Source organism: Triturus cristatus, chromosome 1_1, assembly GCF_964204655.1.
Source record: "Triturus cristatus chromosome 1_1, aTriCri1.1, whole genome shotgun sequence".
Lineage (NCBI taxonomy): Eukaryota > Metazoa > Chordata > Amphibia > Caudata > Salamandridae > Triturus > Triturus cristatus.
In genome coordinates, this window is record NC_140579.1 from 1,201,253,708 (window position 1) to 1,201,273,042 (window position 19,335).

Here is a 19,335-nt window from a genome sequence, read left to right on the forward strand (position 1 = left end):
AAGGACCCCAAACCACCTCCCAAGGCCCCGGAGCAGAAATCCAAACCTCGCCCGGACCCGAAGAAATCGGCACCCAAAGCGGTTACCAAAGAGGAAGAACTTTTTCGACCGGATCCTATCGATCCGAAGCAAAAAACTCTCCACATAGACCCCATAACAGGACATGTGGCTACTGTTCCACACAAGAAGAGGAAACTGGACACACCAGGCATTCCTGTAGTGCCTGTGAAGAGAAAAGACTGTGCCACTTCACCTATACGCCCCTCTTCTCCAGTTCTTCCTCCGAAGCCTGTCTCTCCTCCACATTCTCCTATACTTCCACCAATCTCACCAGGATGATTTAAGGGATGGGTGAGGCAACAAGGACCCTTTCACTGACCCCGATGACAACACAGACTTACCACAGGACGATTGGGACGATTATGATGACCCAGTAGATCCTCCAGACCTCCCTGATCCCCATGCATATCCAACAAAGCCATCGCCCCAGGTGACAATATTGGCTTTGATCAGCTTGTAAATAGAGCTGCTCTGTACTATGGCGTTCAGATGCATTCTGACCCCGCAGACGAGGACCTTTTACTAGACACCTTTGAACAGTCACAAAAGACTGTACAAACCCTGCCAATGTTAAAAGGTGTTATTAAACATGCCCCCGACATATTCAAGGACCCTGTTAGGGCTAGAATTCTCAATCCTAGGATCGACAAAAAATATAAACCCGCTCCCAATGATCCCACCTACATCAAGGGTCAACTACCTTTAGTGGTAACTAATGCTAGGAAACGTGCCAACTCTCAGACCTCCGGTGATGCCCCACCACCGGATAAAGAGTCTAAGTTGTTAGATGCTTCCGGCAAGGGAGTTGCTGCCCAAGCAGCTAATCACTGGCGGATAGCCAACACACAGGCATTACTTGCTTGGTACGATAGGGCTCACTATGACCAACTGGAAACCCTATTGCAACATTTACCTGATCAATATAAGACCAAGGCCAATGATTTAATTCAGGAGGGCAAATTAATAACTAATGCATCAATCAAGTGTGCCCTTGACACAGCTGACACCGCCTCTAGGTCCATTAACACTACCGTGTTACTCAGACGACATGCCTGGTTACGCATCTCTGGCTTCAAACAGGAGGTACAAACAACTATCCTCAATCAGCCGTTCAATCAAAAACAACTTTTTGGACCGGCTGTAGACACCACTCTAGAAAAAATTAAAAAGGACACGGAGGCTACTAAATCCATGGGGGCATTACAGTCTCTATCCACACGTGGTTCCTTTTGTCGCTCCTTCTGTAGAGGAGCATCCAAAAACATCGGAACAGACACTTCCTCTTCTTCCTACAAGAACATCACACAAACATCCCCCAACAGGGGATATTTTAGAGGCGGATACAGGAGAAATAACAACAAAGGGAGAGGCCAAGGTAACAGCAATACTCGCACCTCCCCCACTAATAAGCAGTGACTTCCCTCCACTCCCTCCAGACAATTTCACACCGGTCGGAGGGAGACTATCACAGTTCCTACCTGTCTGGACTTCCATCACCACAGACAAGTGGGTAAGACAAATTATCCAGTATGGTTACTGCCTGGAACTTACAACAACCCCACCCACCATACCACCCAAACAGCGTCCAATGTCCACGGAACATCTCACGCTCTTAAAACAGGAGGTTCTCTCACTGCTTCAAAAGCAAGCAATGGAACTAGTTCCCTTACAGCATCAAGGAACAGGGGTTTACTCGCTGTACTTCCTAATTCCCAAAAAGGACGGCACCCTAAGGCCAATACTCGACCTCAGACCTCTCAATCTCTACATACAGTCAGCTCATTTTCATATGATCACTCTTCAACAGGTCCTCCCACTACTTCAACAAGGCGACTTCCTTGCCACACTAGATCTCAAGGATGCCTACTTCCATATTCCCATACACCCTGCTCACAAGAAATACCTAAGATTCATAGTGGACGGACAACACTATCAGTTCAAAGTCCTTCCATTCGGGTTGACCACCGCACCCAGGGTGTTCACAAAGTGCAGTAGTAGCAGCACACTTAAGACAACAAATCCATGTATTTCCATACCTCGACGACTGGCCGATAAAAGCCAAGTCATTCAACCAGTATGTTCATCATACTCATCAAACCATCCAGCTACTACAGAACTTGGGAATCACAGTAAACTACACCAAGTCACATCTGCAGCCCTCACACATACATCAGTATCTAGGGGCCACATTAAACACTTGCAAAGCTCTAGCATACCCCAATCCAGCCAGGATAGCCAGCATGCAAACCCTCATCAGCAGATTTCAGCCCCAACACTCTCTCCCAGCACGAGTGTCTATGCAATTCATAGGAAGGATGGCCTGTTGCATTTTCATCGTACCTCACGCAAGACTTCAGATGCGTCCCTTACAAGAATGCCTAGCACGTCAGTGGAACCAGGCTCAAGGACAACTTACAGATCTGGTGTTGGTGGACAGCCGCACACATCGCTCTCTGCAGTGGTGGAACACACAAAACATTTCCAGAGGGCGGCCGGTCCGAGAGCCGGTTCCACAGATAGTGCTAACAGCAGACGCATCACTCACCGGCTGGGGAGTCCATCTCCTAAACCATACAATTCAAGGCAGGTGGACCACTCAACAGAAAGTGCTCCACATCAATCACCTAGAATTACTGCCAATATTTCTAGCTATGAAGTCATTCCAAGTACATCTACTCAACAAGACTGTCCTAGTCCGAACGGACAATATGACAGCCATGTATTACATACAAAAACAAGGAGGAACACATTCTTTGCAGCGGTCTCATCTGGCGCGAAGCATATGGAGATGGGCCATTCCACAAAACATATACCTTCTGGCAGAACACCTTCCAGGAGTTCGCAATCAGATTGCGGATCTGCTAAGTCAGCAGACACAGCAGATACACGGATGGGAGCTTCATCCTCAAGTTCTTCAACCATTTTTCCAAATGTGGGGCAAACCAGACATAGATCTGTTTGCCACACACACAAATTCAAAATGCCCAACCTTCGCCGCCAGGTTTCCACACCCGTTGTCCAAAGACAATGCAATATGGAGTAACTGGTCAGGCAGATTTGCGTACGCTTTTCCGCCACTCCCATTGATTCCCCTAGTAGTACGCAAGCTCAGGCAGCATTCTCTAAAGATGATCCTGGTGGCCCCCACATGGGCACGGCAACCGTGGTTCACAACACTCCTGGAACTTTCAGTAGTTCCACGCCAAAAACTATGTCTCTCCCCAACGTTGTTAACGTAGAACCATGGAAAAATAAGGCACCCCGATCCAGCACAACTGAATCTAGCTATCTGGCTCCTGAAGTCCTAGAGTTCGGTTACCTTAACCTTCCACCAGACTTTATGAATATCATTAAAAAGGCCAGACGCCCTACTACTAGAGCTTGTTATGCAGCAAAATGGAAACGATTTGTCATCTACTGCAATAACAATAAAATCAATCCGCTGGATGCTTCAATCCAGGACATAATTTGCTATTTGCTGCACTTACAAAGGTGTAATCTAGCATATTCATCCATAAGATTACATCTAGCTGCGCTTGCCGCTTATTTACAAAACAGACAACACTTGTCACTATTTAGAGTACCTGCAATTAAAGCCTTTATGGAAGGCCTTAAAATAATAATTCCTCCTAGACTGCCACCCTCTCCGGTGTGGAATCCAAACATTGTCTTTACCAGACTCATGGGTCCCCCATTTGAACCTCTACACAAGTGTGAACTGCAGTTCCTCACATGGAAAGTAGCTTTCCTTGTCGCAATTACCTCTCTCAGGAGGGTACATGAGATCCAGGCTTTAACCATACAAGAACCATTCTTACAAATAAATCGTAACAAGGTGGTTCTTAAGACAAATCCAAAATTCCTTCCCAAAGTAATCTCTGCTTTTCATCTTAACCAATCAGTTGAGTTACGACTGTTTTTCCAAAACCCGGACTCTGTAACAGAAAGAGCTTTCCACACACTTGACGTCAAGAGCTGTACTTTATTATATTGACAGGACTAAGCCCTTTAGAAAGACAAAACGACTGTTTGTAGCCTTCTCACCACCTCATAAAGGATACCCCATCTCCAAAGCTGGGATTGCTAGGTGGATAGTCAAATGCATTCAAATATGCTACCAAAAAGGTATATGCACATTAACAATTCCCCCTAGGGCGAACTCAACATGCAAACTAGAGGCTTCCATGGCATTCTTAGGGATAATTTCCTTAGATGACATCTGTAAAGCAGCAACATGGTCTACGCTACACACCTTCACCAAACACTATTGTGTTGATGCGCAGGCCAAGGAACAAGCTTCTGTAGGCCAGGCTGTTGTTAAAACACTTTTTCAAACCACTGCAACAGATACAGGTGACCACCGCTAGGGGAGACACAGCTGTACAGTCTATGCATAGTGTACAATCTGCAGCTCATATGCCTCGAACGGAAAATGCTACTTACCAGTATGCATCTGTTCTTGGCATGTAGAGCTGCAGAGTTGTACACGCCCACCCGCCTCCCCGGGACCTGTATCTGTTCCAGTATTATCTTAATTAGATACACTTACATGGACATCTATTCTATTTCTTACAAACGCCATCATTTCCCTTCATGGCGAAAAACAATCTGAGGATGGAGTCAATGTCCATGCGCACTATCGTCCAAGGGAGGAGTCACCTATCTCGCGACTACAAAAGACTTCTTCCAAGACATCAACAAGGTGCAAGCATACAAGCCCAACACCAGATGGCGATCTATGCATAGTGTACAACTCTGCAGCTCTACATGTCAAGAACAGATGCATACTGGTAAGTAGCATTTTCCCTGTTATCTCTTACATTTACAGCAATCTGGACTAGCCTATACATCTATTCGCTTGCATTTAGCAGCAGTAGCTGCATATTTACAAAACCGACAACACTTATCTCTATTCAGAGTACCAGTTATTAAAGCCTTTATGGAAAGATTAAAACAAGTGATACCACCAAGAGTCTCACTTGCACCAGTATGGAACCTAAACATTGTTCTTGCTAGGCTGATGGGTCCACCTTTTGAACCAATGCACAGGTGTTAATTACAGTTCCTCTTATGGAAGGTTTTTCTCATTGCAATCACTTCACTAAGAAGAGTTGGTGAACTTCAGGTATTAACTATTCAAGAGCCTTTCTTTCAGCTTCACGAAGACAAGTTGGTTCTTAGAACCAATTAAAAATGTCTTCCTAAAGTAGTTTCTGCTTTTCATTTCAATCAATTAGTTGAGTTACCTGTGTACTTTCCTCAAACTGTTTCTGTAGCAGAATGAGCTCTACACACAGTAGATGTTAGAAGAGGTCTACTATATTATGTAGAAAGAACAAAAGAATTTCGCAAAACAAAACAGCTTTTCGTTGCTTTTTCACCACCACACAAAGGCAATCCCGTTATCTAAATCAGGCATAGCAAGGTGGATCGTCAAATGTATCCAAACATGTTATGTGAAAGCGAAAAGAACTCTGATATTACCCCCTAGAGCGCATTCCACTCGCAAAATAGGTGCTACAATGGCCTTCTTAGGGAATATTCCACTTGCGGACATCTGTAAGATAGCAACATGGTCTACTCTGCACACATTCACCAAGCACTATTGTGTAGATGTGTTAGCGAGGCCACAAGCTACTGAAGGTCAGGCAGTACTTAAAACACTTTTTCAAACCACTGCAACGGCTACAGGTTAGCCACTGCTTTGGGAGTATATTGCTATATAGTCTATGCAAAGCATGTGATCTACAGCTCACATGCTTCAAACAGATAATGTTACTTACCCAGCAAGCATTTGTTCTTGGCATGTAGAGCTGTAGATTCATATGCGCCTACCTGCCTCCCCGGTCTCCTGTAGTTGTTGCAGTTTATCACTTTACATACATACGCATGGACATCTCTATTCTACACTTAATAACTCCATTCTCACCCTCTCCGGGAAAACAGTCTAACAATGGAGTTAATGCCCATGCGCACTTTCACCGAAAGGAGGATTCACCTGATCTTGTGACTGTAAAGGTTTCTTCAAAGAAAAACAACTTGCAAACATCCGGACCCAATACTAGATGGCAGGAGTATGCAAAGACTGTGAACTACTGCTCTACATGCCAAGAACAGATGCTTATAAGTAACGCAGGGTAAACGTATATGTAGGGTTAGGCAAGATTTTCGTTACACCAGCATAATTTCCTGCATGTTGCTTTTAACATGAAAAACGATGCCATTGCGCCATATATTTGTCATCTGTTCAGGGAAAATCCTATCCCAAGAACGCTTACAGCATGAACGAACATAACCTAAGCAGCTGCTGTTAGTGCCACGTGCAACTAAGTGCTTAGTACAAAGTGCATCTCCGTGTCCATTTTGGATGGGAGGACGCATTGCACGCTAAAAAATGAGCGCCAAATCTCTGCTTTGTGGTTCACATAATTTTGTGTAATTTTTCCCAAATTTTCATAATCGCGCAAAGTGAACTTACACTATTTTTTCACACCCTTACTTATATGTTGAAGAGAGCTGTCCTTCAACATGTAATTTTCTTATTTGAGGCATTTCCCACCTCTGATCTAGTTTTCTCCTAAGCAGTGTATTTCTAGCATGGTAATGTTTAAAAGATCTGATGTTGGCAAAGGAATACAATACCTGTAATTACTGTTTTCCACTGCCAGTTCCCATCATATTCATACCCTGGCCCCTCCTCAGACGTCCTGTATTGAAAATATATTGTAATGGCCTTTAGAGAAATGGAGATAAGAGCACATCCACCTCATTGGCTGGAGTTTGGGCAAACATAATGAAGTAGACATAAGTAGTAAATAAGACGCAAATATTAATGCTGTCCATAAATGCATTTCTGACTCTACTTTTCTTGAAGTGCAGCTAGGGCTTCACATCCTGATGGTAGGAAATAATTTTAGCCTGCCAGTCTATGAAAGATAATAAGGCTGGAGACTTGTAGTTGCAAGTAATTCACTTTTGTTTGTTACTGCATCACAGATTTTTAACCCTGCTGTATGATTTATTGATGCCAGAGATCACACAGTCCTACTTATATTGTATTTTCCTTTTTGCTCCGTATTTCCTGCTATCTGTGCCGCCTTCAATCACATTGTTTCTTTACTGGACTACTTTTCATTCTGCGGTCCACACTAAATCGTTTCAGCTTTTTAACTCCCTATCTATCAGTAGTTAGTACAGTCAATGAGAAAGAGTGCCACTCCCACTGACAACCCACCTGCTCAATCCCAATATCTTTCATTTGTCTTTGACCATGTGCAGTTCTCCGCTGCTTCTTGGCTAGCTTTACGCTATATCCATACATGCATATTTGTCTTTTTGAAGCAAACAGTTTCCAGTTTAATTTACATAGCTTTGTCTGCCAAAGCTGAGGATGTGTGCTTTGCTTGCAGTTGAAGGTGGAGCGGATGGCAGAGCCACTGTGCCAGGAACCCTGGATAGACATAGAAGCTAGGATTCCGGTGGTGAACAAACAGGGCAAGTTGATGCTAGGAGAAGATGCACCACGGCGCTGTGAGCTGGAGTCCTGGCTACAAGGACATCCTGAGTTTTCTGTAGACCCACGGTTCCTAGCTGTGAGTAGCTTTAGTTTCAGTCCCTCTTCTTGGGACCCCAGGAAACGATTCATGTGTCTGCTATAATTGGTATAATGTAAATACTTTCCTCACTATCAATGGTGAAACAGTGTAATGAAGGCCTCTTTCTGTTCTGTGGGATTTGGGGGAAATTTGAGTTTTTATTTCTTTTTGCATTCATTAATGGTTTCATTAATCATTGTACTTTTTCTCTGGTGGGAGACATAAGGAAAGAGAGGTGGCATAAGAATTTAGCCTTCGATTCTCAAGCTTGGGATCCTACTCTGATACACGGGACACAGCCTTTACAATGTGGGCATTGCAATGTAATACCTTTACCACGCACCCATTACCACACAATGCTTTTACCTCGCATTGCCTTTACAATGCAAGCATCTACCACGAATATGCCTTTACAGCACATACCTTTACATCCCAAGATAGGTATGTGTTTGAGGAATGTGTGCTGTAGATACACATGCTTTGCATACTCCTTCCATCTAGTGTTGGGTCCGGATGTTTGCAAGTTGTTTGTCTTTGAAGAAGTCTTTCCTAGTCACGAGGTAAGGTGACTCCTCCTTTCGGTGATAGTGCGCATGGGCATCGACTCCATTGTAAGATTGTTTTTTTTCTGCCATCGGGTTCGGATGTATATTGCTGATAAGCATTTTTCGGGTACCCCTCGACGCGTAATCCTCTCTACCTCGACGGTATTGTGTCTGTACACGTTCCCACTTCTCTGTGTATCGTTTCGCCATGGGAATCGACCTTCTATCGTAAAGCTTTGTGGACGGCCTTCGAGGCCTAACCGCTCTCGGTTAGCTTTCCGTCGATGGATCGGACTCTAAATTCTGTCCTCTGTGCCACACGAAGTATTCGTACACCGACTCACCCAAGCACCAAGAAGAAAATTGTGACGCTTGCAAATCGTTTCGATCAAAGAAGAGTCTTTGCGATCCATGGGCTCGACATCGGGAGATGCAGCGTCAAAGCATCGTGGACACATCTTTGGTGAAGACTTCGGCCAAGAAGATATCGAGGCATCGGCAGCAGAGGAGGAGGAAGCCTTCTCCAAACTAGATGCAGACTCAGAACTAGAGAGTGACCTCAAGGCCGAAGAACTGCCGCAGGGTCAAGGTGACGTAAGTACCAAAGACTCCTTGCCCCCACAAACGGCCTTAAAAAACATAAGGCTTTGGCACCACCTCTGCCTTCTGGCCAAGGTCGGCACCGAGACGACGTTTCTGATGCCCCGCCCTTGGGCCCGGCATTAAAACCACCATTCAAGCCTTCTGGCTCGGTACCGAGTGGACAAAAACCCTCCTCTGTGCCGAAAGCCTCCGGTTCCAAGCATAAGCCCGTCTCGGAGCCAAACACCCCTGCTCCGAAAGCCAAGCATCCTTTGGAGCTGAAACCTTCTGGGCCGAAAGGCCAGCCTGTCGGCACCGAAAACACCAGCACCGAAATATAAAGATACCCCTTTTGATCCGAAAGTGGACATTATTCCATTGACACCCGATCCAAAGCAAAAAAGACTGCATAGTAGGTCATACTGGTCATATTTACATAAAACCACCTCAGAAATGCAAGCTTCAAGAAGAGGACCTTTCTTACAAAATCCCCTTGAAGAAAAAAACGGTGGCTACAACTCCTAGGGAATAGGTGTGGTGCAGGGGCCAGGGTGGCTGACTCCGGAACACAGGGGCTCACGGTTCGATCCCCGGCGCCAGTGGCAGGCTAGTTCAGCAGCTTGTGACTCTGGGCAATAGCTCGCTCAATCTTCCCGACGGCCCCCAGCGCCAGGACACCTCTCCGAAGGTAGCTGTGCACTTTACAAATGCTGGTATTTCATATTTATTTATTTATTTTCCATCACCCCCACCTCCAGCCTTTCCGTCACCACCTGAGAATCCTGTGCTGATTACCCCTCAAGATTCTCCTCACTCTCATCATGACGACGATGATGCAGATAATAGGGATATAAATATTCCAGTAGATCCATTGACAGATTACACAGTGGATCCCCCAGGTGACACTGATCCAGACTTGTACCCAACCAAACCATCTCCTCCAGACGAAAATGCATCGCACCATGAACTCATTGCCAGGGCTGCACATTACCATCGCTCCCCAAAGAATCACTGGACGAAGATTTCTTGTTTGAGACACGAGCATCCATACATAGGTCATCAAAATCACTCCCAATGCTTAAAGGCATGATGCAACATGCTGACGAAATTTTTAAAAACCCAGTCAGAGCCTGCATCTTAACTTCTAGAGTGGACAAAAAATATAAAGCCTCTCCTACAGACCCCATCTTTATCTAAGGACAATTGCCTTTAGATTTCCTAGTGGTATGAAACGCTCGTAAGCAAGCGAATTCTAAAACTTCAGGGGATGCTCATCCACCAGATAAGGAGTCCAAACTAATTGACGCCTCTGGCAGGCGCATAACTACTCAGGCAGCAAGTCAATGGCGAATTGAAAATACCCAAGGCCTTTTAGCTAGGTATGACAGGGCACACTGGGACGAAATGGAGCAACTTCTCCAATACCTCCCAGATAAGCATACGGCTAAAGCACAGAACTTTGTAAATGAGGGTAAGCTCATTTCTAATTCCTCTATTTGATGTGCTCTAGATGCTACACACACACACTAGCTAGGGAGATTAACACCAGCATCATGCTCAGGAGGCACGCTTGGTTAATGATCTCAGATTTTAATCCTGAGGTCTAACAATCAACCCTTAACACTCCCTTTGATAACACCTATTTGACCCTATGTTGACCAGGCGTTAGAAAAGATGAAAAAGGACACTGAAGTAGATAAATCTATGGGAGCACTTCAAACCGCATCCAACAGAGGTTCTTTTCATCGCTCCTTCTACAGAGGAGGGTCAAAAACAACATCCCCAGATCAAAGCACCTCCACTTACAAAGATAATAACCAGTCCTCTCCCTCCAGAGATTTTCTTCGAGGAGGTTACAGAGGCAACAACTTCAAGGGTAGGGGTAAGAGCAACACTCCCCGTAACTCCCCTTCCCCCAACAAACAGTGATTTACGCACGCTTCCCCCTGATTATACCACACCTGTCAGGAGAATACTTCACCAATTTCTCCCCATTTGGCAGTCTATAACATCAGACAAATGGGTTCTTGGAATTATCCAACATGGTTATTGCCTGGAGCTTACCAGCGATCCCTCAATCATTCCACCACAATCTCAGAAGTTATCTCCAGAACACATACACTTGCTAAAACAAGAGGTCCAGTCCCTCTTACTAAAAGGGGCAAAAGAGCCAGTTCCGCTACAGTACCAAGGTGTCAGAAAGTGCCCTGTTTCTGCATGGTTGCCCCCACATTTTGCTGAACTGCTGATGTACTTTGACTGAGTGTGCCTTGGGCTCCTGCCTTTCCTTAAAACTGCATTGCAGACCAAACCCAATTGGCACTCTCTGGCCTCAGGTCAGTCCCTGGCAAATGGTACCACAGGTACCCAGGGTACTGTGACCAGGGAAGGCCTGTAGGGGCTGCAGCACGTATTGTGCCACCCTTAGAGGCCCTGTCCCCTTACACTCACACACTGATATATGAGTGGTGCAAGAGCCCTGTACCCCTACAGTGTATAAGCCATTCTAAGACATTGTAAGTGCATTGATGCCATTAAAAGTATATAGTGCAGGGAGTTTGCCGGTACGAACTCCGCACTGAAAACTAAGAACTTTGGTATCAAACTTCTCAGCACATTAAACCCACACTGATGCCAGTGTGGGATTTGATGAAAAATGCACATAGAGGGCATCTTAGAGATGCCCCCTGAAAAATGACCTAACATGAGTGTCCAGGCTGAGTGGCTGCCCCCCAGCTGCCACCACCAGACATGTTTCTGGAGTCCTGGGTCGAGAGCCTGTTGCTCTTGGGTGTCTGAGACAATGCACATCCTGGGATGAGGTGCCAACTCTCCTCCCCCCAGGATAGGCAGGGTCCACGAAGGGGAAGCTTCAAAGGCTTGCTGCCTTTGTGAGCTTCCCCAGGTCTTTTGCTGCTTCCAGCAACTGGTCACCACCCGTTCTGACCCCCACTCTGGGTGGGAGAACCGGCGGGAAAACCAAGTGAGGAAGAGAGGTGTACCCACCTCTGCCAACCCCACCCCTCAGGTGGGGGAGGCAAGGTGAAGCCCAACTCTCAGTTCCCGCCATTGGTCCCAACCTTTTACTTACCTGTAACGCCCCTAAATCTAGCATTTAGGGTCACCCCTGAACCTTGCCTTGTCAGACAGGAAACTACAAGAAGCAAAGAAGGACTGAACAGCCGTGCCGCAGCTAAGAAGAGGAGGACGCCCACTGACTTGGCTCCATCCCTACTGGCCTGTCCCCACCCCAAACCTGCAATAGCGAAACTCTGGTGTATCCTGCAGCCAGCAACCTCAAGTACCCCAAGGACCTGCCCTGCCTTCCAAAGAAAAGACTTTGTCTCCCATGAACATCAGATTTGTTCACCAACAGACTCCAGCTCACTCGAAATCCGTGTGTCTGCACCTGTCGCCCATGGCCCGAGTTTGAGTGGCCCAACACCACGAGGAGATACCCCGGTGATCCAGACCCGAGATCCAGTAATCCCTGACCTGCTTCAAGCTTCCAGCCGATGCCTGCAGCCTCAATCCGGAAGGTCCCACCAACGGCGACCAGGAGCCGGTAAGAAGATCCAACCCTAAAAGACACCCCTGCACCCGTCGCTCCACGACCTTGGGTGGCCCAACCGACAGTGTCTAGCCAACCCCCGGCATTCCCACTTTCCTCTCCAAGTGGTTGTCGCACCCAAAAGACCTTCGTCCCCGAGCCTGCAGTGTGTTTGCAAACTGGAGACTGCCCATTGAAAGTAACAGGGTACCCAACGACACTCTACACCCGGCCGCCCGAGTGCGGCTGAGGGTGTACGCTTGGTACTACCTTGAGCCCACATTTCCCCCGAGCTTATGTCCAGGAGCTGTGCATCCTTGATCCTGGGAGACCCCTGAGTCTAACCCCAGAAACCCAACTCCCACGACAAAGTACTTACCTGTTATACGATAACACTATTTCCTCCCATAGGATAACGTTGACTGTTTTCTGTGAAAAAGTTTCCAAGTGTGGATTTGGAAAATCTTTAAAAGTCTCTAAACCTGTAACCAAATAACCAAAACACTTTGACTTACCTGTTGACAGGAAATGTCCCAGTGCAGTATCCAGATACACTACACTGTGTAAGAAAAGTAATCTGTAAAGTAATTTACTTGACATCCTAATGAAAAGCCAATACAAAGTGTTAAAAATGGGGGCCTCTAGTCGACAGTGGCTAGTGCCGATGTCAAAGTGAACCTTCTTCCTAAGTCCAAGTAAGGGGGCTACACCCTTTGATAACCCCTGGTCAAGCCTGTGGTAGCACGAGCAGACAGGCCTATCTCAGAGGCAGTGTGTGAAGCATTTAGGACCATACACAATAACGCAGGAAAAACGCTACAAAATAGACACCACAAGTAGTTATAAAAATAGTTATTTTAATATAGATTAAACACGAAACTGAGAAATGCTCAAAGAACAACAATGCATGTAATTACAGATTCGTCTCAAGAGCGATGAAAGCACTTGTGCGTGCGGGTGGAACAAACTTGGTTCGGGCCGGGATCTATGCGACCCTGGTGGTGCACAATGTACAAGGTACTTAGGGTAAAGAGGCACGATGCACAGCTCCTCAGGGAAGGTGCGGGATAGCAGGCGGACCCACAGCGGCCACAGTTCTTGGGCGGTGGCATTCCGCAGGGTGCACTCACGGTAATCCTGGGACGGGTGTGGAAGCGGCACCCACCGGCGCACGCGGAAGTTGACGAGGCTCCTGATGTGGGACTAGCATGGACATTCAGCGGCGCAGCTCTTCAGGTGCAGCGGCCCGCAATGGCGATGATTCTTGTGGCAAAGTAAGGATGGGCACTCAGCGTCGCAGCTCCTCGATGGTGGCGGCCCAAAACAATGATATCAAGGACTCTTGTGGCAAAGCCATTGCGGGCCTGCAGCGACACAGCTCCTCAGCTGCAGCGGCCCACAGTGCCGGTGGTTCAGATTCTCGTAGTAGGGCAGATGCAGGCACCCAGCGGCACAGCTTCGCAGCGGCCCACAATAGTGTCAACAAGGTTTTTTGTAGCATTGCCAAGATAGGCACTCAGCGGCACAGCTCCTCGGCTGCAGCGGCCCACAATGGCGATAGCCATAGTTCTCTTCCAGGGGATCCTCATCAATAGTCATAAGCACTAGAATAGGTGTTTTTTCCACTCAAAATGCCATCCCTTTTTTATCCCTGTCCTTCTTGTGGTAATAATAAGGCCAGGTCAGACTCTCACTCAGTCTGTATTCTTTGCCTGCCTAAAGATCATGTTCCCAAGACTTGTCCTCATTGCCAATCTCTCTCTAAAAGAACTTTGAAAGACAGGGAGCGTATACGTCTTTATGGGCTGTCAGAAAAGGCTTCCAGAGGCAGGTCTCCGATTAGAAAAGGCTCAAAGAGGCCCAGATCCTCTTCTATGAGTAAGAATCCATCAGCGTCGGTCGGCGCTGAGAAAACAGCCACCGGAGGGGCATGCATCTAAGAAACGACCGTCGACGGCGGGCTTGCCGTCGAGAGAACACAGGCATGAAGGTACGTCCCTACATTCAACGCCGACGTCGAGGATTCGGGAGCCTCCGCCGCCGTCAATCCGGCGACGTTCGATGTGGAGGAGTTCCAGTCCACCGCCGACGTCAACTCAGCGACGATTGGCGTCAATGAGCCAAAGTCCTCCGCCATCGTCAACCCGGCGACGATCGGCGTCAAGAATCAGTAGACCTCCGTCGACGTCGGTCGACGTCGAGAGCTGGCAACCCTCCGTCGCCGTTACTCAGACGACGTTCGACGTCGAGGGGAGAGAGTTCTCCGCCGTCGCAAACCAGGCGGCGATCGGCGTCGAGAACAAAAAGCCCTCTACCGTCGTCATCCCGGTGACGATCGGTGTCAAGGTCTAGAAGCCCCCCGCCGACGTCAGTCCAGCAACGATCGGCGTCGAGAACCAGAAGCCCTCCGCCGTCGTCATCCCACCGACGATCGGCGTCAAGGAGAGGAAGTCCTTCTGCGCCGCCGATCCCACAGCGCTCGACTTCGAGACGAAGAAGTGCATTTCTGTTGTCGATGCACCATTTGCCGTCGGGACATTCGACGTTGAAACAAACTGAGTCAACGTCGAGACCTCTCCCAGAACCTGGTCGAGCTTCGACGGCTAGAAGAAGATCTAGATCGACGTCGAGGAGGGCTCCGCTGGAGCGGGCTATACGCTCGACATCAAGACCCACATCACATAGATCTGAAGAGGGTTCAGTGGTTTTAGTGACTGAATCAGCCTCGAGACACTCATCCTCTCATTCCTCGAGACGTCCGTCGAGGCATTCTCCATCTGCGTCACCAGAACATCATTCGAGGAGATCACGACAGAGGTCACTATCACATCAGAGGAGGACCTCTCCTTCTATAAATCTATCCCCAAGATGGCTTTTACCAGTCCATCACTGGAGTAAGACTCCAGCGGGAGCATCGAGAAGAGAGGAAGAATACACAAGCCCTGTCCACAGATCCCCTCTACAAATATTGGTACAGGAGGTGGATAGATCGCCTTCGCCGGTACGTCCGCACCGGACAGGAAGATCTAAGGAACGCAGACCTTCTACGTCTCATCACCGAAGAAGGAGATCTCCTTCATGGTCATCTTCCTCCACCCACTCCTCTAAGAGGGACTATTCGCCTACTCTATCGGACAGCCCTCAGTCGAGAGTGTCTCCGATAGATGACATTAACATATATCATGATGTGCTGCAGAGAGGGGCACAGAAACTAAACATTGAAATGTCCACCCCTCAGGTCGCAACAACAGTGATCTTCGAGACGCTGCACCAAAGATCTGCTTCGCGACCGTTGCTACCTCTGGTTCCTGGGCTTCTGGAACCAGTAATGGATATTTTTCTAACACCCTCAGCGATTAAGGCTACACTGGCCAGAATTCAAAAGAAATACAAGCCTGCTGATGCAGACCCGGTGTTTTTGAAAATGGATCCGCCTACGGATTCAGTGATCGTCGCAGCGGCACGTAAAATGCACGCAGTTTCTACACATGCGTTGGTCCCTCCGGATAAAGAAAGTAAGTCCCAAGATTCTTGGGGACGAAAGGTTTGTGGTTCTGCAGCGTCTTCGCTTAAAATCTCCAGTGCAGCAGCCTTATTAGGTCGGTACAACAGATCCATATGGAATTCTTTGGATCGTTTCAAAGAGAAGCTACCAAAGGAGGATCAGAAGGACTTTGAGGAAGTCATTACAAAAGGGTCCCTGGTAGCTAATCAAATGATTAGCACTGCAGTGGATGGTGCCATTCTATCGGCGCATTCGTATGCGCATGGCATTTGCGCAAGAAGGTCTGCCTGGTTAAGGCTTACAGGTCTTAAACCGGATGCTCAGCAGAGGATCCTTAACCTGCCTTTTTCTGGTTCTTCATTGTTTGGCTCCGACACGGATGAAGATATGGCTCGAATGAAAGCCGAGCTAGACACTTTGAAGGCGGTGGGGTTAGAAAAGAAAAAGGAATTCAGACGAAGATACAGACCCAACCAGCACAAGGGATACCAACAGAGGGTTCAAGCCCCTCAGTGGTCCCAAAGCAAAAACCAGGGAAGATCGCAGTTTCAAGGTCGAAAGTCGAACAGAGGTAGAGGAGGTAATCAACAGCAATCCTCCTCCACAACTCGAACAGCAGGAAAGCAATGAACCAAAGCTTCCTCTGACGCCGTTGCCCACTTCAGTGGGAGGAAGTGTTCCATGTCACCTGAAAGAGTGGTGCAACATAACAAAAGATCGTTGGGTGCTCAGTATACTGCGCAATAGATATGCACTACGTTTCCGTGTGTCTCCAAAGGGCATTCCTCCAAAAAGATCTCGTCCTCACCAGCTAAAGTTGCTACAACAAGAAGTGATGGCTCTTCTGCAAAAAAAGGCCATAGAGAATGTAGGAGAGTAGGGTCTGCTTTCTATGTTCACCCCCACTTTTTGCTTTTGCTTTACTGGTTTTCGACTTAGATGTGGCTGTGGGCCTGCTAATCAGACCCACAGCCCTGCTGTTCTCTGTCTAAATTAATACTATGTACTTTAGGTGCATAACCCAATTGGATAGGATCACCTTATTGGCCCCTGTACAGTGTACCTTAGGTACCCAGGGCATAGGTGTACCCTAGGCCTACCAGGGGCTGCAGCATGTATTATGCCACCCCTGGCCTGGCCTTCCATTATGACACAACTGGCTGATCACTCAGCTGGGGCAAGGTCGTGTACTCACCCCTTGCTTAAGTGTAGTATTCCTATACCTACCTTATATATAGACACATGTGTACCTATCAGCCACTCCCATGGCAGGCCTTAACAATCCTGGAGGCAGAGTGCTTGGTAACATGTGAGATAGTGCTCTAGCATGAGCTGAGCCTGTATGCAGCTTTCGGAACCATGTCCTTATAGCTGTTCTATGATATAGCCTACCATATACTCTTAAAGTGCCTTATAATCTTAAACGGTTATGGTAATTATGGTTTGGCTTTATCAAAACATGTCGTGTAAGGTGTCTAACACTTTGGAATAATACCCCCATCCCATTTCTGGTGATGAGGATATTATCCCTCCCTTCTAGAGGGAGAAGACATGTTGAACCCTACTTACCCGGTTAACCAGAGCCCCAGCATCACAAAATGGATGCTGCTGCCACGACACAAGTCTGACCTCCTGCTGCTGGGAGTGATCCCGGCACGGGAGGCTTGGACAATAGGTTTCCTGCCTTGGGAGGTGCGAGCACCACCCCAGACAGGCCTTAGTGTATTGGGGCAGGGAGGTATGAAAGAAACTAGACACTGCCTGGGGCACACAAGGTGTCCCACGCATAGTCCAGTTCAAACCGGTGCTGGGGCACTCCAGCCCCAGTCCTGGCGCGAAACTGGACAAAGGGAAGAGGGTGTAACCACCCCCCTCCCAGGTCCCACCCATAAGGCGTGACCTAGCAGGCAACCCAGCCCCCCAGATTAGTATAAGTGTGGTAGCTGGGCCCCAGGAGATTAGATTATCCTGAACCTGCAACTTGAACAGAAACTCTGGACCTTCGACATTCGACGAAAGAAGAAGACTGAAGAATCTCCCTTGTGGCCAAGGAGTGGTCACCCTGTGCGAACAGGCACCATCAAGATACTTACCCTTTGCTTTGCTGAAGTTCTACGAGGGACCGACTGCAGAGCCTGACCAGAGCCTTGACTTCCAGACTTCTCCGACCCTGATCCACATCCACAGCCGAGCTGTGATCCGTGGAGGCGACGAGAGACGTGGGACCGGCTACCTGGGAAAAGTGGCGAGTATCTTCCAGCGCAGTTTCTAAGGCACCCTCGAGGTTGTGCACCGGGGATTGAGAAGCCCCAACCCCAAGCACCATCTGCACCGAAGATCAGCCCCCCACACTCCACGAGTCCTGCGTGAGGCCCTTCTGCATTTCCCTGCTTGCCGCGTCTGTCCGGTTGCTTGCCCGTTGGCTAGTAACCTTTGCGACGACACACCTTCAATTTTCCACTGCTGGTTTGGTTCCTCCAGACCGGCTCCTGCTCCTCTGTAAAAGAGAAGCACCCCAGACCTTCCTGGTCTGCACAGAAGCAAGTCCTCCATTCTTCGTGGGTTCCGCTTGCCAAGGCTTGGTGAGTCCTAGTTCGACTTCGACGCCGCCGACAGCACGAGCCTTCGTGGGCCAGCTCGCCTCCTGGTCGTCCTTGACATCTCCTGGTACCCGTGGCTGCTGCGACAAGCTTCACCTCTTCACCTGCAATCTCCTGACATCGCCTGGTTCCTTCCTGGTTCCACGTGGTCACTGGCTAGTGACCCAGACTCTGTCCCTTCTGCTTGCAGGTATCCTTCCTTCTTGATCCCGGCCTTGGGATCCACCGGACACTCTTCACTGACTGCCTGTCAGCATCTTTCCTTCAGGCATCCATAGGAGTCGACAACGAAACCCGACGCAAGTTCACACCTATGCACCCGCAGCCCGTGGGCTAGGTTACTTGGGTACTCCGGTGCTCATCAGGGTATTGACTATCCTAGTGTCTAGTTCTCAAGTCTCGACTTCCTAGCTACTCCAGAAGTGTCCTAAATCTTATTAATTCTAAACTGTACTATTTCTATCGATTATACGCATTACGCTTGAGTGTTTCCACTCTGCACCTGAATCCCGTGGGCCTCCCACTTCCTAACTGTTGCTAGTGTAGTGTAGCCCCAGCGATTCCCTAGGCCTAGGCCTATCCTATTTCCGTGACAGTGGTCCTTATACCACTTACTTAGTATATGGTTTGCGTGGCCCCTAGGGCCTAACTGTATTACTTACCTGTGTGACTTAATGTATGCTTGAATAAGACTGTGTTGCTCTTACCTCGAATCTCATAAAGAGTGCTGAGGGTTTGACTAGAATAAATACACTTTATTTTATATATATATACCTGTTGTGGTGTCCTTTCATTTGGTATTCAAGGGATTATATATGGTATAACAGCTGGCTTCACATGCCATTCAGAGTTTAGCCTAAGACTGCTCTTGTCCATGCTACCACTGGGATAGCTGGTC

At 47.9% G+C, this 19,335-nt stretch overlaps 1 protein-coding gene across 3 annotated transcripts in view; it reads left to right on the forward strand.

Moving 5' to 3' along the window:
- LOC146871825 (ATP-dependent chromatin remodeler CHD8-like) overlaps positions 1-19,335 on the forward strand; it is a 3,469,548-nt gene that overhangs the window by 3,375,677 nt on the left and 74,536 nt on the right. For all 3 annotated transcript variants that reach the window (XM_085651762.1, XM_085651758.1, XM_085651757.1), the window contains one exon: positions 7,470-7,652. In XM_085651762.1, the coding sequence (XP_085507888.1) occupies positions 7,470-7,652 (183 nt within the window). The remainder of the gene's footprint in view (positions 1-7,469; positions 7,653-19,335) is intronic.